This window comes from Coturnix japonica, chromosome 23 (genome assembly GCF_054131305.1).
Source record: "Coturnix japonica strain WE chromosome 23, WE-NBRP24, whole genome shotgun sequence".
Classification (NCBI taxonomy): Eukaryota; Metazoa; Chordata; class Aves; order Galliformes; family Phasianidae; genus Coturnix; species Coturnix japonica.
This window is the reverse complement of record NC_140685.1, coordinates 7,673,186-7,694,864: the sequence shown is the minus strand read 5'-3', so window position 1 is coordinate 7,694,864 and position 21,679 is coordinate 7,673,186. Positions and strand designations below refer to the sequence as shown.

The 21,679-nt window shown below is 41.1% G+C and overlaps 1 protein-coding gene across 4 annotated transcripts in view; it reads right to left on the bottom strand.

The window, feature by feature from the left end:
* PRKCA (protein kinase C alpha) overlaps nt 1–21,679 on the bottom strand; it is a 103,815-nt gene that overhangs the window by 15,610 nt on the left and 66,526 nt on the right. The window contains exons 6-14 of one of the 4 annotated variants that reach the window (XM_015879946.3): nt 17,424–17,580; nt 17,200–17,334; nt 16,485–16,581; nt 7,679–7,702; nt 5,063–5,206; nt 4,151–4,324; nt 3,229–3,320; nt 1,845–1,907; nt 1,443–1,581 (exon numbers count right to left, since the gene is read on the bottom strand). In XM_015879946.3, the coding sequence (XP_015735432.1) occupies nt 1,443–1,581; nt 1,845–1,907; nt 3,229–3,320; nt 4,151–4,324; nt 5,063–5,206; nt 7,679–7,702; nt 16,485–16,581; nt 17,200–17,334; nt 17,424–17,580 (1,025 nt within the window). Of the gene's footprint in view, nt 1–1,442; nt 1,582–1,844; nt 1,908–3,228; nt 3,321–4,150; nt 4,325–5,062; nt 5,207–5,746; nt 5,962–7,658; nt 7,703–10,166; nt 10,659–16,484; nt 16,582–17,199; nt 17,335–17,423; nt 17,581–21,679 lie in introns of those variants that run through there. The other 3 variants (XM_015879947.3, XM_085522988.1, XM_085522989.1) reach the window with 3 other exon arrangements.

Here is a 21,679-nt window from a genome sequence, read left to right as displayed (position 1 = left end):
GCACCAATAACATGTTCTTTGGTATCAAGTGGCACAAGTCTATTGTCTCATAGAGGACACATTTAAATGCATTACATTGGCTTCATTTATGTTTTGACAGAAGAAAATGAAATGCTGCTCTGGCTGTTCCTCTCTCCTATTGCAAGCAACAGCAATTTGTGAAAAATACAAGCTTTTATAATACACAATATTTCATTCTGAAAAGCATGAATTAGCAATTGGAAAAATAAACTATTTTTCATTCTAATTTCAGAGATGGCAAAATTCACCTTAAACACTAATTTGCTTGTCCGCGTACAAATCTCCTCTGTTCCAACAAACATTCAATTACAGCCAGCAATGTTCCAGCCAGCTCTGCCTCTTGCTCAGCACTCAGCGAAACGCAGCGTATCTTGGATCCTGGATCTTGCACTGAACTTGCAGCCAAACAAATCAAAGCTCTTGAAAGCTCAGCAAGCACAAACACCAGATTTTAATATTCATATAGTTGAATCATTTCCAAACTACCACATGTACTTGTTTTTCATGTTTTGTACCTAAGGTATTGAAATATAAAGCTGATCCAGACTAAAAATCTTAGCGGTAAGATCCTATTTCTTGATCGCAGTGCTTCAAAACGTGACTGTGTTTCTAAGCACCCCATTTGCACTGTAGACACACTGCAGCTCGGTTTGTCTTTGAAACTGATTTTCAGTACTTCAGTGGCTTGAATGCAACAGAGGTACTGGTAAGTCACAGAAAACCCGCAGCCAAATGATGGATTTATTATGTCAGCTCCATTCAAGCCCTGATCTTACAGCTTAGTTGAGGCTTTCAATGAGCCGAACTTTCCTGAGATCAAAAGCACTGCCTCAGGGCATTGGTAAGTCATGGCCTGGAGCCGACCAAAGCAGCTTTGTAGGGAGGTCAATGAAAAGCTTCAAGACCTCACGAGTCTCTTCCTGAAGATCAATGAGATTTGTGACCTCCTAAAAATGCTGACCAATCTTTTCACTATATGCATTTTGACAGCTGTGTGAACCTATGAAGACATTAAAGAAACTACGTTTTCACCCAACAAAATGTTTGCTGACCTCATCAGCAACGCCCACAAATGCTCTGCAATTTCACACCAAAGCACAAGCAAGTATAGTAACACCTGCAGTCTACAAATTCAATAATCACAAGGGGGTGATCATGCTCACTTCGTCTTGCTAGTATGAACAACATCTGAAATACTGATCCCATACCAACTTAGGTTTTCCATCAGCTAAATACATTTTAAAATAGCAACATATTACAGATATCCTCATGTTAAGTCATAGAGGTATTCAACATACCTGTAGAAATACAAACAGTACCATCCACAGAGCATCCAGAGCTACAGCTATGAGCATGTGTGAAATGCATGTTCTGACAACTGATAATTGAGAAGTAAGATGCTTGAAATGGTGAATATTTACCTCTGGTGCGATGTAGTCTGGGGTGCCACAGAAGGTCCTGGTTGTTACTCCATCCAACATATGTTCTTTGCACATTCCAAAGTCAGCAATCTTAATGTGTCCTTCTGAATCTAACATCACATTATCCAATTTCAGATCTCTATGAAGAATCAGAGTAATTTGATGTTAAAATTTAGGATCATTTTCATTTACACGTTCAAGTTTTCAGTTGATCTGGGTAGAGCACAGAAAAGCTCATGTAAAGCTGAGGCTGAGGGGTTGGTTTACAGTGAAACAACACCAGAATGGCACTTCTGTGGTTATTTCTAGAAAATTTCTAGGAATTCACTGATTAGTCAAAGAAATTGACCATTTTGGGGTTTAAAAATAGTGCAAAAATTACTTACAACAGACTGTACTCACCTATAAACAATCCCTCTATTATGGAGGAAGAATAACCCAACTGAGATCTCAGCTGCATAGAACCTGTGTGAAGAGAAAAAGCCCAAGGATTTCTTATTACCTCATCATTTCCCCCTGACAAAATACTTTGGAAATGCCTCGTGGTAAAAAGTGATAACATTAAAGTATAAAAAACATATATTATAGGCAGAGGACGTAACAGGCACCTTACTCCCAATTGACTTCAATGGATAAATTTAACTTCAAGTATTTGATGACAAAATAGGGCAGATTTTCATTTTTTAATTGAAAATTTGTTTCTATAACAGAGAGAAGAAGGTGCAGCTGGAGCACAGCACTCCTACTGCACCAATCAGACACAGGTCATTATCTCTAATCACATACCAATGCTGAGTTCAGGATGCAGCTCAATTTACACTGCAATTCATATGGCATTAAATCATTTGCAGAAAGAGCATTCCTTTATACAGGCTCTTAATGGATTAATTACGTAATTAAAATGATTGCAATATGAAATAGAATTGTTGAACATAGTAAAAGAATATACAGTATTGATGGATGTTTGATGCCAGTTGCTGTGGATCTGCAGAAATTATAGGGAAGAGGATTATCTAAAGACAAGACTATTTTTTAGACTAGCATAAAGAAAATGAAAGGTTAGCTCTGAAACCAGAGCTGTTTGCAGACGTGTGCTGGAATATGCTCCACAGCCACAAGTTGTCATAAAGCTCTACCGTTTTCAACAGGTGTTGGGCATAGTACATGAGCTGGGAGCCAAAGATGTTCTGACACCACTGTGTTTTTCTTTAGGGAGTTGCCGACGTTTTGTTTTATATCTCAGGGTTTCTATCTGGAAGGCCTTTCATTTAACCAAGCCTTGATTACTTAAATCAAAATAAGAAATTATTTCCGTGGATTTCTTAAACAGAATTGGTTACGCTTGATTTGAAAGTTTCATTGGTAAATGATTCATGAAACACTAATAAAAGATGATGAGATGTTATAAACACGACTAAAATGGCACTGATGTTCTGTCTGCTCATCTTGAAATATGCTACATATCATTATCAGTTACTCACTGATACACCAGATGTACGATGACCCGAAAGGGACTTTGTGCATAAACAACTCCTCATCATTTCCTGACTTCTCACAGATAAAACTTCTATAAAATGCAGCATCACAGAACTTCTCATAAGCTGCACACTGAAATATCTTCTATAAACCATACTGCAATGTCGAGTGTGTTTCTTTCCCTATAATATCTCTTTCCCTATAATATTAATTCAGACTTAAAGGATAGGCTGATAAGAGATATCTAACTCTGTTACAGCGTAAAAAGAAGATCATTACATGATTTAAATATATAAACATGAACACTCACACTGCTTGTGGCTCCTTAAATTTTCCTACTTGCTGAATATGGTACATGAGATCCCCACCATTCACATACTCCATAACAAAATACAGGCGGTCCTAGGATAAAGTATTAAACATGCACATAAACACATTGGGCACAATAACAGGTAAGCACTGATCAGGAATAAAGCATTTAAGGTTATTGGGACTGGTTGTACATTCTGGCAAAACTGATCTATCAGGAAATGGAAGTGGCATGTTCTGTAAAGCCTGCAGGAGTAAATGACTGATGGGAGCTGTCTAGTTTTGCCAATGTTAGTGACTCACGTTTATGTATTCGTTGCCTACATTGTTCCCATAATTACTCACACATAGTTTTGTCTGCTAAAAATAAATGTCCAAAAAGCATTAAAGATGGTTAAAAATCTTTGTCTTCAGCCTATTTCTGATGCCTCCTAATAAATTTAGATAAATGCATCAATATATACACTTCTGATAAATAAAAATAGACAAAAAAAGATGTCACAGGGTTTACAAAAGTATCTCGCATTCCCACCAGTGATACTAAATTCCTTTCTCACCTTATTTGAGATAGAGAAAGACTGCAATAAAGTATTTTGCAGGGTGATTTATCTTGATAAGTGAAGAATTTTAAAGCCTGCATCCAGGTATCTTAAGTGAAACATGACTACAACATATCTGAGTATTTATGTAGTATTTTCCCACAGTGACCTTAAATGAGACTTAAGCAATATATGTCTGTCCACCATTTTTCAGAGGACTAAAATTGACCTTTTCCAAGTTCCTGGGTATCTCATTCTTCACTGTTTCCTGTGTGTAGATGCTGTGATATACGATTGGATGATAATAAAGTTTATTGAACTGACATAATTCAGGATCACATATTATGAAAAACACCACTGCTGCAAGGAAGAGAGATCACGTACAACTGTTTGGAAACAAGAGTGAAGCTGTGTTAGGAATGGTGGTTTATCCTGCAGTGCTAGCACTCGCTTTTCAACCATCGTGCACTCAACATCATCATCCTGTATCACCACATCTTTTTTCAGTATTTTGATTGCATAGAGCTCCTCTGTATTCTTCCTGTCCGCCAGCATCACCTGCACAAAAAGAAACAGGAGTGAAAATCTTCCTACCTGCCAATGGAGAAGGTGACTCATATGCCTAGTGAGCTGTATAGAGGCAATCCAGCTTGCCCTTTCATTGGTACAGACCAACTTGATCAAAACACCAAAAATAACATCATTACTCACCCACTGCAATGAGCTGTATCAGTCATTTCAGACAAAGCCAGAGCCAAAACCCCAATGTGAATTGCAGACACATTGCCCCAGGGCTGATAAGATGTTAAGTCCCAGGGGACTTCTTCAGTAAAGGGCACATCACCATATAAATGGGTGTTAAACTAGCCAGAAAAATAGCAGTCCTTTCTTTCCACTAACACACTGCAAACATATATACTATCAGTGATTCTTCCCAGATATTCAGCCCTACCAAAGCTGGTGACTTCCAGAAGTGGCAGAGTAACCTAGGGAGCAAAGCCAGAAAGGTAGAGCTGATTTCCTTGGAACTGCTTAAAAGTGAGGATTTAAAAGATCGTTTCTTACACCCTGACCAATAGTGTGAGGCTTTTCTCTCTTAATTTGTTCTTGAAAAAGCAGTCCCCAACCATGACTGAAGCCTGCCAGTCCTTAAGGAATCGCCCTACTCTGCATTAAAAACGCTCCTTCTAAAGTGCACTTCTTTTCAACTCTATTTTGCCTCTTAGGAGGAGATTGATTTATTTGTTGTTCCTCAATAAGAAAAAAAATAAATGAACAGTTATCAACAATTCTTACCTTTCCAAAACTTCCTTTTCCAAGAACCATAAGAAAGTTGAAATCTGTCAGCTTCACCCTGTCCAGATTGTTGGATGGCACACTTGAATTCTTGTCTTCTGATGGAGTAATGACTTTGTTACCAGCTGGCCCAAGTTTGGCTTTCTAAAGGACATACACACACATACATACACAAAAATGGGGCAGTGAGAAGAGCAGCCTATTTCATGAGCAGAGCGGGTCGCTGGGTGAGCACTAGGTTGGAGATGACCACATTGGAGATGGCATTCTTGGGAGAAAGGCTGCATAACAAAATTTGCACGGACACAAGTTCAAAGACTCATTCCAACAATACTTTTCACATTATCGAGGGAATTAAAGTGGAAATATGTTTTCATGTATAACCAGATAGAAGCTGATAAACTTATCTGGTTATTGAAGCAAAACCAAAGCATAAATGAAAGCCAAAGAAAAGAAGTCATGTATATTCATGCCAAAAGCAGGCTTCTTTGGTGCTTTTGTTTCATAATATAAAAAACATTTTTCAGAAATACCATGCTATCATCTACATAGAGTACTCTAGATAAATAAAGTCTCTTCAACACATTCTCTTTTAAAATGTAGTTCTCAAAGACACTCTGCGTAGCAAGAGTTAATAAATATTTAACATGCATTAAGAAAAATAACCTGCATCAAAAAAACAACAACATGTGAGGATTAATGCAGATGAACATGGCCACTTTCAAACTAGCATTACAATCAACTTTGATTTTCAATCAAGCGTTGATCTGGAAAAGGGAGGGAGGGAAATATTACATACAAGGGTTCTGTCTTGGCTACAGTCTGGATTGCAGAAGGTTGCAACCGTCTCAGTATTTTCACATGAGACGCCACATAATTGCTCAAGTTTCATTTCAAATCTCAAAGTTAACAGAAGAGAAAAAAGTAAGACTCACCAGAAGATAATACAGGCTACAACAAAATATCCCTCTTGTTTTCAAACTTATCCCACATACCGGCAGAAGCAAAGCCAAGAAGGTTTAATAATAGCATAACTTTGGAATGTAAACGCTTTCCCCCAAGTAGCCAGTGAGCTGGCATAGTAAATAATCTCTAATATGGTTAATTTATTTTATGCCATTGACACATGCTCAACATTTAAGGATAATTACTTTTGTCACTACGCTGCAAAAGGACAGTATTTGCATATTATCAGTTTTACAGATAAAAAAACCAAAGTCTAGTAATCAAAGTGTATTCAGAGTCACACAGTAAGACTTGGCCTTAAAGGCCTTAAAGGCTTGGCCTGGTGTATGACCTTGGCAGCTCAAGTGGAAATTGTGAGATACCAACCTTCCCCTCCCAATACATTTTCAGCTCCTGTTGCTGGTAGTATCCAGTGGTATAATGGGAGTTTTGTGCCTTAATGGCCTTAAGACTTGTGCAAGACTGAGCCATCAGACAATAAAGTAACAAAAAACACACTAAAATAACTCACCAAAACCCCAAATTTGTGCATACCTTAACATGTGGGGGTTTTGTTTCTTCATGTAAGAAACAATTTATATATTTCAGATAGAAAGCTACAAACCAAAACTGTTCTTTAAGAGTGATGGTGAGGAGCACAGTGTGTTTTAATTTGCATAAATGAGATGTCAAACCACACACCATTTATTTCACCATTACCTCTGTGTTCAGGATTCCCCTTGATGAATAGCTTTGCTACTAATTAGAAAGGAAGAAAACCTGTTTGAGCCTTATGCTCTGTCAAGGCCAATTCAAGCACTGCAAGAAGGACAGATATTGGATAGAAGTATTTTCCAGAGCTCCACAGAATGCAGTTTCAATACTGACCATAGACGAATAAAGAGACCAATGGCCTTTTTGCATAGGGAAAGTGTGCATAAGGAGAGAGATTTGTGGCAGGGAGCTCTGGACACGCAGCTGAGAGCAGGGCATTGGGACCCAGGACACCCACAGACCATGGCACCCAGGTGTGAGGCTGCAGACCTTGTTTTCTAAAGCTGACGCTGTGAAATGGTGTCCAGATCTTTCTGGATCTTGGACAGATCCACTGTTTCCTCTTCCAGCTCTGCCCAACACATGTAAATTCTCAGGTGTTTACCTAAAGTCAGTGTCTTGGAACTGGAGCAGGTTTTCCTATGGCTAAAATAACAGGAATGGTATGGAAAACAGATGGAAGAGGTACACCTGAAAGGAGAAGAGCTAACCAGAATCACAGCCTTCTGGTTGCTGTCTTAGAGGAAAATGTATTTCATATGGAGCCATTCTAATATAATTATTTAAATGCTCCACATTATTTTGAGACTTTCTCATTTGTAGAGCATAACAAACATCACAATTCAAACCACCATATGGATTATATACAGTCGGGGATTTTACAATAGCAGGAACCCCTCTGCTTGCTTAAATTTGTCCACAACCCCCTCTCAGCATACAATAAACTGGTTTTGTCTGTGTAAAAAGTACAACATTGCACAACAAGGCCAGCTTGCAGCAAACAAACCCAGAAAACAGTACAGTAAAGATGAATTAGTCTGCACTGGTAGCAGAAGGGTTAATCTTAAAAGAAAACAAGACATGCACATCATCTTACTTCCTCCGGCTCGGACGCACCTTATCTCGGCCCGTTCTTTTACCCTGAAACCACAGGTGAGACACGCTTTATGTATCTGGCCCAAATGCAGTTCTTAATGGAGCGCTGCTGAAGTTGCAGTGTGTTACTTTGGAGAGCCTCGTGGGGCTCTTAGAAAACACCTCCGTTTCACAGTTAAGAGATGCTTTTTGCTTTTGTTTTTTTAAATCACAAGTGTAAAAACTGTTCACAGGTTTATAATGCAAACGTGTTCTTCTCCAAAATCTAGTGAGTGTGAAGTAAAGAAATGGTTTATGGTCCCCTCAACAGCCCATCACCACCCCCCACTCTCAGTCACAGCTGAGTTTGCAATGCTGGGTTCCATCCCAGCCATTTCAAAAGGGAAAACCCTACATCATTTCCCATGACACAGAAGCCAACACAACCTGCTCCCAGCAGTCCCTGGATGTGCAGTGGGGAGATGGACTGGGGGTAAATTCAAGAGGAGAAAGCGGCAAATGACAAAATATTTAACAAGGCTGAATTTTAACAACAACACTGAATGCTTCACCCCCCTGCAAACATCACACAGCTGTGACAGTCAGCAATGCAGCCAGGCTGCATCTGGGGTCCCAACTCTTAATATCGGTTGTGCCCTCTTGCCAGAACTAAGTCCCTCCATTAAACTCTAATGAAATCTCTACCTCACATTGCAGCAAGGTTCCACCAGACCCCAACACTTCTCAAATGTCTCCATGATTCAAGCCAGCCTTGCCCTCAGTTTTTCCCTCCCTAATTTTGCAGGTAACCCAATAGCATCACAGGGCTGCAGGTAACTGCATCCTGAAGGGCAGGGACAGGCAGAACTCACATTGTAGGGTGGGAAAGGGGAAGCTGAAATAGTTCCCCAGTGATGCATGGAAGGACAGAGCCCTGCTGGGCTTTCCAGTCCAGACACCTAACAGGCAGAGCCCTTAGCAAGCCTTTAATGAAGAAAACACATGCAGTAAATTTCAAGTCACAATCTGGAGGGAAAAAACCCTCCTCCTCGGCGACACATTCTCCATCATTGTGGCAGCTTGTTTCTTACATTATTGCATTTCCAATTCCATGTAATTATAGATGTTGTGAAGGACTATCCATTTCCTCGTTTATACGACTTAATTGTCAGGATGCTGATAACTCGAAATGAGAAGAGTTCATTTCTAATACTTCACTAGACTGAGTTTTAAGCTTAATTCCATAACGTAATGCAAGCTTATAATTCATTAGCAGAGAGCTTCGTAGCCATGGAAACAACACAGGGATGAGAAGTTCCAGCCCAGGCCTGGGCGATGCAGCAGCCCAGCAGCTCCCACCAGCGAGGGATGCAGGAAATGAAGGAAAATGCATTTTTACTTCAATAGCTAAAATCGTTACTGAATAAAGGAGAGAAAGAAAAATCACACTATTCCCATTGCTGGTAAGAAAGGCAAACAGGATGGGTCATGAAAATATAAATGGGGAGGGTGATAAATCCTGAGTGTTAAATATGGACTGCTCCACATCTTTGGTTTGCTTCTCCCCTCAGCTCTTCTTCCTCTTAAATCTGTGCCACATTCACCCTTCTGGTTATTAACAGTCCTTTTATTTAAAGGAATTGCCTGAAAAAAAAAATATGCTTGTGCTGTATGGAAAAATGATTAAAAATGCCTTTCTGATGAGAGCCTGACCAGGAGCACAGAAACTGCTGCTGAAGCCCATCCAGATGAGGCATTGCTCTGCTCATCACGGAACATTTAATGCAATCCCATGAAGAATTCTGAGTGATTGCTAAAATGGGGTAAATCTGGCAGGTTAGCACCTTACAGACACCTCTATGTGCAATATGAAGACTGACTGCCTGTCTCCAAGCAGCAGCTCTCCGCTGCCATCCCATGTTCTGCACTGACCCCTCGTGGCTCCTGTCTGATTGGCAATAGGAGAATCCTAATGGACATCACGAGACCCCAGTGTGCTACACAGCATCTCAGCAGCGCTGCTCATCTAGGGGGGGACTTAAGAGCCACGTACCCTACTGTACCCTTGGTGTACCCTACTGTACCCTTGGTGTACCCTTCCACCATCTGTTCTGCAATGCTGGCGCATCCATGGGTTCTACCTGCAATTACAACTAAATACCCTATTGCAAAAACAAAGTATATATTTAAACACTACCTACAAACTTTGCTTTGATTATTGTTTAAAATCAATCAGCAATCTTAGATTTGTGAAGCGGGAGCTTCACTTTGTAATTTAAATTGTAATTTCACCAGTGTATGAGATGAAGTGTGATCTGGGTCAGCAATAAAGCAAGAAAGTTCATTAGAGATCACATGCAAGTTCCAAGTTCAGATGCACAATGTCAATGCCGGCACACGTCGTTCTGTGAGATGGAGGTTAGTGAAGGAAGGAAGAGGGGAAGTGAATATGTGGGTTAGTATTTGGGTATCAGAGCCACTGTGCATGTGGGTTATATCCCTTAGGGGTATAGCATACAAACACACATACTGAAATGAAAGTAGTATATTATATCACAATACATGCATGCTACAAATCCCATACATCCATGTTTTTAAACATCCAGTGAACACGAGAACTATTTGATCCATGGAAGTTAGTCAGACAGAGTTCCACGAGTACATTTCAAATTAAAGATGCACCATTTCCCATCTTCCACGAGACGGTGCCATTGGTTTAGCAGTGAGAGCACTGAGCTTCACAGAACCCCTGGTGTGCATCCAGACAACCTGGGAGCACTCTGTGGCAGTTTATAGAAGATGCAGACTTCACATTTATTGATTTATTATTATTATTATTAAATTTATAAAAGCTTAAATTGGGAAACAAAGCTTATATTGGGAAGCAAGTGCATCTTCATAACACGGTGAGAATGAAATTGAATTTAATCAGCTTGGGACATTCATAGAGAGGGTTTTGTGAAGAGAAAGATGCAGAATGCTGAGGGGCTACCTTGAAGCAGCGGACATGTACATGGCAGTCCTGGAAGAGACAGGAAAGGGAGAAAACTGCTGTGTTAGTACAGAGCTGGCGAAGCAGAGCAACATCAGCATTCATAGCAGACAGACACAGTAAGGACGGAGCAGTGAGAAGTCAGATGGGCACACCTGTATGCACAGAAACACTTCAATGGAGAAACCACAGCACCAGCTGCTCCAGCATAGCCCGGCTTATCCATGTGCTCCATGCATGGGGTATTCCCAATGGCCTCAAAGCACCGAAAGGCACCAAGATAAATGTGTGCAGAGATGCGTGAAGACGGGGCTGCTGGCAGCACAAACACAATGCAGGTGGGTGACAGCGCAAAAAGGCTTTGAAATTTCTGCCTTGTTTTGAGCTTCTGAGATATACGGATCCCCATAACCAGCTTGGCTTGCTGCAAACTTGCTTCATTTTCAGTCACAACACATACACCAAGAAACCCCTCACGGAAAAACCAGCACCTCTCAGCAATTGGGACTGATGGATGTCACCTGGTTCAGAACTGTAGCACTGTCTCCTTTCAGAGATGGTGAGTGGATGGGAAACCTCCAGTTAACTGCATATGGGAATTCCCCAAGCCAAGTGACAGTATAGAACAGATGGAGTCATCTCACAGCATTTCTATACTGCTGCAAACGACTCCCTAATGATTAAATGTGCATGATTTAAAAATAGGAATGGGTGCCACAGCCAAAAAAAAACCCAGCTCCTCTTTTTATAGCCATAAAGAGCGTGGATTGATGTGCCAGTGAAACGTTGGCTGGCCACGATTTCAGTGCACTTAGTGTCTGTTTCCTGAAAAGTAAATTTAATCTTTTCTTTTGCAGTTCAGAGAGGCAGCAGCAATATTATTTCTCTACTCCCTTTGCTGAACTGCCTTAAGTTACACGTAATGCTTCAACAGATGTGTACAAGCTACGTGTGGGTATGGCAGAGAACAACTTCTTATTTATTACAGAAAACAAAGCATAAAGTGACTGCAGTATTGACAGCCATGGGGCAAAAGCACAGGCAGCCCTAAAGGCTGGGGAGAAACATCCCCTTCCCAGCCATTATGGGGAGGTGTGCGGAGACCAGGAGATAGAAGAAATTAGCTCACCAATTAGCAAAGCTTCAGGTTCCCATACATGTCGTTTTCTTTTAGTTGTTTTTTAACTAAATGAAAACATTACATCTAATTGGGAAACTCGCTGGGTCTGAGGATCACGTACAGCCCACAGCTTTCAACTCACATTGTGCCAGCGAGTCCCTGCTCCTGATTAAAGGAGAGGAAGAAAATGCCCTTTTGACATAAGGTTGTGGTGAACATCAGAAAAATGCCAGAGTAATGCAGAAAGTGACTGTCTCCTCCTTAATAGCAGTGCAGCCAGAAGCTGCTTGAAAAAAAGAAACCGAAAGGGAGTGCAAGAGATCTAACAAACCCGCAGCTTGCAGTGAAACAAGCTGAGCTGATGATGCTCAGAAAGGGAACGACAAATACATGAGTCTTTAGCACTGGACTCCAAACAACACTGGCAACAATCAAAAGGCCTTAATTGCACCTCAAAACCTGCAGCCACGTTGTCAAACAGTGTTTAACCTCAGCTGTTATCCTGGCACAGACAAGATGGGCTGTGTGGTCACCAGTTCAAGCCTGCACACTTACATTCCCCCGAGGATTACGACAGAAGGTTGGGCAAACAGAATGCTGCTCTGTGAACTGCAGGAGGTCAGCACACAGCTCCAGCAGCACCAGAGAGGGGCTGGGTATTCACAGCCATGCCCAATGGATGCACTATTCCTCTCACTAAAATGGCAAGACGTTCAAAAAGACATTTCCTTAAGCATCATAATAAGGGTTATGTTTAGAAGTGCAGAGATGTCACCCAAATGTCACCACTGATGGTACTTTTCCATCTTTCAGGTACAGTATCTACCCTTGTCTGAACTGTTTCCTCTTTCATTGTGTCTCATCTGCAGAAGAACAGCACAGCTGTAGCCTGTGGGCAGTGCTCCTCACCAACCCCAGCACAAAGCAGCCCCTGTAATGACAATCTGAGACCAGCACTGACAACACGGGCTGCCCAGCCCTATGGCAGCAAAACAGCAATGGGACAGTGCTCCTGGGTGAACTGTCCAGCACTTGGGTCAATCCCAGAGAGGGCAGACTGGGAATTTCTCCTCTGATAGAGCAGTGATGCACTGTCACAAGTTGCGCAGAGAGCTGAGGAGTCACCATCCCTAGAGGTGTTCCAGAACTGTAGGGATGTGGCACTGATGGATATGGTTGGTGGGCGCAGTGGGGATGACCTGGGGTTGGGTTTGGGGATCTCAAAGGTCTTTTCAAGCCTTAATGATTTTGTGATTCTAAAGCCTAAATGCAGCATGAACATGGTCCCTCAGTACCCTGTTGACCCTTGTGGCACACAGGGCTTTATGGCATTGGCCCTCTGCAAGGTGAAAGCATTCCCCACACCAACCAGTATGCCCTCAACAGGGTTGGTTGTCTGAGGAGTGGGAATGCCTTGTTCTATGGCAACCCCTCACACAGCTACACTGGTGGGAATGGTGAGAGCAAAGGAAAACATCCATCATCCTACGAATATGAAAAAACAGGGCCCCTATGTACGTTCCCCAGAGCTGATCTAAATGAGGGCTCTGGGAGCACTGAGCTCCCCATTCCAACAGGCTGCCTGGATCCCACCAATCAGCAGAGCTGACTGCTCACATCACTTAATACACCCTACACTTGGGAGACATACCCACGTGTAAGGATAATAGCTACCCGGTTCTTTTTTAATTAAAAAATGAATATTGATACGAACCGCAGCAGCTGCTTTATTTTTAATAACATTTTCCATGATGGTGCTGCATAAAGAAGAGGACAGACAGAATAATTAACCAGCACATTAAGCCAGTATTTTTCTATTATTCTTCTAAGGTTATATTTAGGCATCTAGAAGTGCTATATTAAGCAGCAAATTACAGGAAACGGGGCTGGAGAAAACAGAAATAACCTCCTACAATTCAAGTTTAGAATTTGCTCGTTTTTTTTCCCTCGAATAAAAAACATATTACTGCTCTAATTGCAACCGGGTATTAGAATGACAATAATGTGTCACTGGAATAGTGGGTGCTTTCCTTTGGATAGCAAAATACAGTGATGGGAAAGAAGTATACAACAACTAGTAGATACTGCAGCGAAAAGCCCTGCTCATTTGGGTTCATGCAGCCACCTGGGACCATCGTGAGTTGCTGTGGCAACCTCAGCCCGAACAATTATGGAACAGCCACAATTATCCTGGATGTGCCTGCTGAGAACCCAGCTCCGTCTGGAGATGGCACCAATACTGCCGTTCTGGGGAGAAAATCCACACCCAAAGGTTAAAGCCCAATGAAAAACAGTGACAGATTTCAACCTGCCTCCCCTTCCTACAGCAGAATATTTTTGTCTCTAAGTATTAATAATGATGTATCATCTGTAGATCACTATATTGGATCACGGTGCAAAGGGAAGCGAGAGTTGATTCATAACTTTTAGTGACAGGTGAGATCCAAAAAAATGTCTGTTTTTTAAAAAACAGAAAATACTGAAGCTCTGCATAGCAAACCTCAACTCCAACATACGGTACTGCTTCATCTGGACAATACATAGGCAGCATATAGAAAGAAAATCCTTGTAGTAATAACTAAAAATACTTATGAAGCCACTGTATGTTTCCATTAAAGAAATCATTGTCTTCCTCAGTTTTCCTTTCCTGAACTTGGTCTCATTTGTTCAGCAGAACCAAGAGCCAGGTGCTGTTTATCAGCTGCTTTAGACCTGGTAGGATGGGCTGCACAGAAACTCCTTTTTTTTTACCTTTCAATTACAAAGGAAAGTGAATAGAATGTTTTGAGCATTTTTCCACCCCATTATTATTAATCTTGTACAGCTATTACATGGTAGATTTGCACTGAACAAACAACTCCATGTCAGGAGGTCTGGGAGGAAGCAGACAAACATGTGCCTACAGCAGGAAATCTGGGTTGTTAAAGAGGGTCCAGAAGGCTGTGATGGGATTGTGTCAACTGCCAAGGCTAAATCTTAAGGTTCTTAAGCCAAGAGTCTTCCTGCAAAGGTTCAGAGCTGAACCATCTAGGAGCATTACTTGGGGGTGCTGCTCACAGCAATAGACTTTGAGAAAGTAGTCAAACTAAAATCCTTTCACTACACAATACCACATCACATAGTCTTGGTCCAGTTATAACTACAATTCTGCTGGGCTACAGATAAATACATATCATATATACAGCAGCATTAGGGTTAAAACCTTCTTACTATGCAGCTCCAGCATGGTGAAAGACACCGTGCTTGCTGCAAACCCATTCCCTTTCCCTGGTTAATGCAGACCGCTAAAATGGCCTCAACCTTGCTGCCTTCAGAACAGAAAAAGACTCAAATGCACAGTGCTGGAACTGGACTAATTAGACTTTGAGACAGACTAATTATTTCTGAGACAGAGCTGACCCCATGTGAAGCTGCTGTTTCTGGGAGCCAGGCCTGCAGTTTTGCACAATACAATCTCTCAGGGTTTCTACACCACTTCTCTGCAGAACACAGATCAACCCTGACTATCCACACTGCAACCACTGAGTGCATTGAAGGCTCAAGTGAAAAAGGAAAGGACTATAAATACAGCGTGCAAACATAGCGCATATAATAACTGACATTTTATAACAGAAATTTTTAGTGACTTGTCTTCATGCTGTTTCTGTCCCAAGAAAAAATACGGGTAATTTCCATACCTCTGCCACTAAAATACATGTCTACCCTATTCCGGACTCTGTATAATGCATAGAGCCATATACGTGGTGAAACAAATTACTTTTGAAGTTATTCTTTCTCAGGAGGATCAGAAGTAAATATGATTTTGAATAGAAAATGACCTAGTGCAGTAAAATAAAATCACACCGGTCAGATCACAACTGTAAAGAAAGGAAAATGAAATGGAGGTTAAGGTACTTAAAACAAAAATCATAGTTCATGCTGCAGACAAAGGTATGGTAGCTGATCCAAATGTGTTCAGAAGAAATTGAAGCACCTTTTCTTTGATTTTCTTGAAAGCTGAACAAGTGCCGTTTTTCCTCACTCTCTTGGGTTAACCCATCTTTATAACAACAATGTAGAATTCTGCCTGATGGTGAACATAAAAAATGGCCATTTCAGGTTGAGAGGAACAGGCTTAAGTGTTTGTTTAAGCACAAAATGTACATGAATTATTTCTGGAGAAATTGCTAGGCTAAGGTTGGAAATGTCTGACGAGAAACAAAAGAAATCACGATTAATTGGAATTTTAAAGTTAATTACTAGAATATTCAAATTTATAATGGCATATTCAGCTGGCAAGATCAGCTGAATCAAGTACAACCACCAGCAAAACACTTCCATCCTCAAAACATGCCTTTCCTTTCCTTGGGTTGAACCAACAGCAATTATTTCACAGTGGTATTACTGCAGATGTCAGAAGAGCTGTGTTATGTCTGTTACTTAGCAAACAGCTCCTGTGCATGGCACAGTGAGGCCATGCTTGTGGCCAACCAACCACTCCACTGTGGGTGGTAAAGGGCAGGAAGATCACTGTAACAGAGGAGCAGAACAGCCTGATCAATTCTGCTACTGCTGAAATAATCCCCTCGGTCCAACCTTCAGGAAACCCAAAGGTCGTACTCCTGACATAAGCAACAGAAGCTGGATTCTATGACTCTAATAACCCTGATAACACAAACTTTTAACAGTTTTTGGCTTTTGTATTGTTTTGTAAGGTTAAAAAATAAATGCAATACAGAGGTAGGTTTCATCCTCACCTCAAACTTCTGCCGGAGCTCTGCATTTCCATCTTCGTCAGCATCTGGAATTGGAACATTATAATATTCACCTTCTTCTTGATTCAGCAGCTTGTACCTGTGGAACAGTTGAGAAAAAACATATTTTTTTTTATACATTTACTCCTTTCAGATATAAAATCTGAGTTAGTTTTTTATGTCTGTTTTGTATCAATACCACCGGTGTGTAAAGAACAACATTCTAAGTTCTAAAGGAAATACGGAAATGATATAATTCAAATAAAATCATATATTGAATCTCAAACTATGTGTCAAATCAAGGCAAAGACCTCATCCCTCCAAAGACTCCAGTGCCTCTAAATCATTCCCTCCAACAAGCTGTACTCTTTGAGGTCTGATACGTTCTACCTATAGTTTGGCACATAATAAGATGGCATTATATAAAATCTATTCAAATGTACTTTAACTTGCTATACATAGCTGATATGCTTCATAATGAGTATATCATACTTGAGATAAAAATAAAATGTGTATCACAAGGCCATGAGTTTGCAGCAACTCCTGGCTCCAGCAGAAGCTTCATGAACATAACAAAAGGAAAGCTTCCTTTCATTATCTTCCTTTGCTATCTATAGCCCATATTTCCCAGTTGTAGTTGTGTTTTCAGTGAATATGAGATACAGAAATTACGCTGAAGAAAAAATACTATTTTAAAACTCTTTTTAGAAACTCTTACCATCCACTGGCTGGCATCTTCATGAGCTCTGAAACCCCAAATGAAAGAGAGCCCATAAAATCATTCCTGGTTGTTCGATCCCAGTCCCACACCTCCACAGAGAGCCGTCGATCTTTGTCTGTAGGTTTTAATTTACTGAAAAGGAGAGAAACAGCATTCTGAATGCAAAACTCAAATAAATGATTCAACGCATAAGAAAATGCATTAAAAGGGGTTAAACTTACAATGTGAATGACTCATTCCAGTGTGGATTCAGGGTGGAACGGAAGGTTTTTGTTTTCTGTTTACTTTCATTCTTGGGATCTGGGATAAGTTTCAGTTTCACATAAGGATCTGAAAGCCCATTTGGATCCATGGGAATTAGGTTTTTTGCTTCTCGCACTGTCAATATAAAACAGAGTGCAGATTTGCATGGGATTAAAAATCACTGTTAACAACACAGTAACAAGTCAAACCAAATCTGAAGAAATACATTGAAAGATAAAACAAGTAAGATAAAAAACTCATGTGGTCAGACTTGGCATGGAAGAAAACAGTAAAGTAAGGTTGCACTTGATTGTATTTGTAAGGCTGGTAGGGAGAAGTGACAGGAGATGAGAGCCATTCCCAAATAGAATGAAGCAGCTCCTGGGCAGCTCTTTCCTGGAATGGAATGATTAAACATCCGAGCTTATCTCTATACATTTCTAAGCAGGGAGCATTTCTGTGTGCTTTTATTTACTCATCAATCTTAGGTTCCACAACTATCAGCTGAATTCTATAAGGCTGATAGTTGGATCAGAACAGATTTCCAAGAAGGGCTGTTTTATACAACATGTTATTGGTACTAAACTTCCCTTGGATTCATTGCCCGTTAGCTGTCAGCTGGAATCACTGTGAGAGTTGTCACAAGATGGCACCCAAAGTAAAAGCACAGGGAAGATGAGTTTAACTTTGCCTTCACAAAAATGGTAACGTAGCTTCTATTTTCACAATGGCAGAAGAGCACAAAGTGAGTTCATAGCCCTCATGTTGCTACTGATGGCCAGAGATGAGAATTGAAAGCAATCTGCCTGTGGGACACTTCCAACACAGCCACATCCCTTTGTGGAACAAGGAGCAGAGGCAATGGTGGGCTCTGATCACCTTTATCAGTAGCTCAGCAGTGTTTGGGGCACTGGTTGAGGTTGCTGTCACAGCTGTGGGGGCTTCACTGGGCAGCTCAGAAGTCACTGCAGAGAGTGGAGTTATCACAGTGGATAAGCATGGCAGCACCTCCCTCCATCTTGCAGAGGACCAGCACGACGCCCACACGACGTTTATATGCACGGCGTGTACGGTTTTATTATGTGTCAATGGCATTCTGCCATCAGCTTCTGCAGAAGTTCACAAACAGGCTGGATTTCAGGCGTTGTGAAACGCCGTCCCACCCAAACCAGTTGGGCTGACACGGATCGGCGTCTGTTCGTGTTGCCGAGCCTGGGAAACACCACTGACAGCATGTGTGAGGCTGCTCCTCTTTTGTAGGAGACACAGAATAAGGAAAAAGCCCTTTAAGCACAAAAAGCAGTGAAGCTCAAAGATGCGCTGGGAAAGAAAGATGCAACGTACACTAAATACAGGCTGCTGAAGTAGTCAAGATCTCGCTCCTTATTTGGCCCGTTTGTATTTTTGTCTGTGTAATTAGCACCCTTAGACATCCATTTCCAACTGGGAGCACTTTGTCTTCAGGAAATGGCATGATGATATCTTGCTAAGTATCATTCACAAGGAATTAACATCCTGATGGCTGGTCCATCCTTTTGAGAGCATCCCATCCTTACCAAGACAGATAAGAGGGATGGCAGGAAGCAGAGGTACCCCCTTCCCATCATAGGTTTTCTCTCTCATGCGTAGTTGAAACAAAATTAAATGAAAAATAACTCCAGGAAAATGACTGAACCGAGGCTGAATTCTGTTGTACCTTCAAGGATAACAAGCAAACTCTTGTTGCTTTACAATTAGTAGTTAATTAAACTCAGTACCAAGATGAACTTGGAAAGAAACATAGACTATAACATGCCAGATTTCTGTCAATCACGATGATGACCTCTGCACTGAACAAGGCAGCTGGTATGAGCTAAATCCCTAACGACTTGTCCAGGTTTGACTCTTTAATGGGGACTGAGAATACACACAGACAAACAGGGACTGAATAGAAGTGTATGCTCAAGTTTCCAACAAATCAAGTGTGCCCGTGTTGACAATGAGCCACAAGGAAAAGGGACCACCTTCCTCCTTATTGTTAATGAAGAAGAGATCATAAGTGCCTCATCAGCAGAAAATATGGGCTGTTTCATGACTCTTCCATTTGATATGTGTCACTGGTATTACAGAGGTGCATGCAGAAGCTGTGCCTAAAATTGGGATATTCACTTTTCCAGTGTGTAAAGATATGCAAACATAGAGCTGGTTCTTAGGTACTCGTTCTTTAAATAAATATCTAAATAAGACAGAGTGGGATGGCAGAGAACAACTGTCACTCTGTGTGAAGAGAGGAAATTCAGGCAGATTTCAGAGTTTGGATGGCAACACGTCAACTTTTCTCACGGAATGAAAGGGTCAAACACTGCAAACAATACACAGTTATGGATTTATAACTTCTTGAGCCGTCAGCAAATAGATTTAGCCACAGGAATGAGCAAAGAAATGCTTCTGTCCCTAAAAAAAAAAGCAGAACTACTTGCAGCACAAGTTCACTCAATTCCTTTTCATGACTCACAACTGCCTTTTCCTTGAATTTTCAAATGTTGATGATAAAATGGTTTACTAAACACAGCAACTGTTGCTTGCCAATCTTTTGCTCCCTGCAGCCAACTTAGAGGAGCAGAAATCTCCCAGTGAATGCAAATAGATGCTTTTGAAAAAGGTCCTGCCAGGGAAGGTCTCCAGTGAAGCAAAAGAAGAGGGAAAACACTGTTAGCTCAGAGTCTCTGTCTATGTGCAGTAAAGCTCTAGTGAATTACAATTACAGATGTACAACCGAATCCCCCCAAATCCTGCTGTTCAGACCATTTCCACACAGTGCTTGGCCACTAAAAGGGCTTCTCAATGTGGGACTTCTCTTTTGCATAACCATTCCCCTGCTGATTTTCTTAAGAACATCTCCTAAGATGCTCATTACACCCAGTTTCCTGCCTCCCATAGATGCCATCATATGAACATAGGTTGTGGGGATGCCCGTGTTTCACAGGTGACTTACATACAGAAATGGATGAGGAATTAATTTCCTCCCGAGAACAAAATGAGAAATGAACTGGTGTTCCATCACGCTTCGTTCCTCTGTCTTTTATTAAGACAGTCTCTCCAACTAATAAAAGGGTACCATCAACTCTAATGCTATTTAATAAGACCTGCAGTAGGTTCTCTGCTTTCATTTCCAGCTGGAAACCTCACCAGGGCATCTGTACTTTATGTTTAAAATCAGATTACCTCTATAAAAATTACCTTCATAAAAGAATACTGAGTACTGGGCAGTACAGCTACATAATAAGACACAAGCCTTAACACAAACATTGACTGCTGCTATATCAAATTGCTTGAAAAGGGGTTGTTTATTAAATTCCTAATCCCAATTTGTTCAAATTCTTATGCAAATAAGCATTTGAGGGCTGGTTTTTTTTTACGTGCATGCAGACGAACAACGACTGTTTCTTTTCCATACTATGCATTTACTGTTTTTTCACGGTAAAGAAAATTTAATGACTGAAATGGCAAATACTCATTTGCTACAGGGGATGGCTTTTATGAAAGGCACTGCCCTATGTGCAATCAGCACAGCAACCCTGCAGGTTCGGGGAATGCCAGAGAACACAGAAGGTATTGGTGAGGTAAAACATGCCATTCTTATTTGAGTTATTAAAAATGCCTCCCACACGCCAGCAAATTATTCGGGATCACTTCATAGGGAGTTCACATAACTGCTGGTCAACTCTCCCGAACACTCACTTGTTTTCCTTTTAAAATCAGCTGCAGAATGTTATGAGATTAACGCTAACAAAGAAAGACACTGTTAATGACTTAGGCAAACACAGATGAAATTAGGAGAGTGTGTGTGGAGTCTTTTAAGGAAACAACCAGTGAGCGTCCGGCAATTTGCAGCAGCTCCCCACTTCCCCTCTCCAGCTTCCTTGGGCAGAGGCTGCTCAGCCGGGTCTCCATGGCAAGCAGTATGATGGGACATTAATATGCAGTGCCATAGGGTAGCTCAGCATCAGACATTCATAAATAATTTGAAATACGTACAGCAGGGAGTGCAGAACTCCTGGGGAGGTGATAGCTGGAGCCCGCTCTGTGCTCCCAGCCTCCAGAAATCACAGCCAGGTTTCCTCTTTTAAATCACAGAAGCATCACAGAATAAAACCACATTTTCTCTATTCTATCAGCTCTGAAAAATACTCTTTGGAACCTGGGAGCTCTGGGCTGTGTGTATATGCAAGTGTTTTAATAACATTGATGTAAC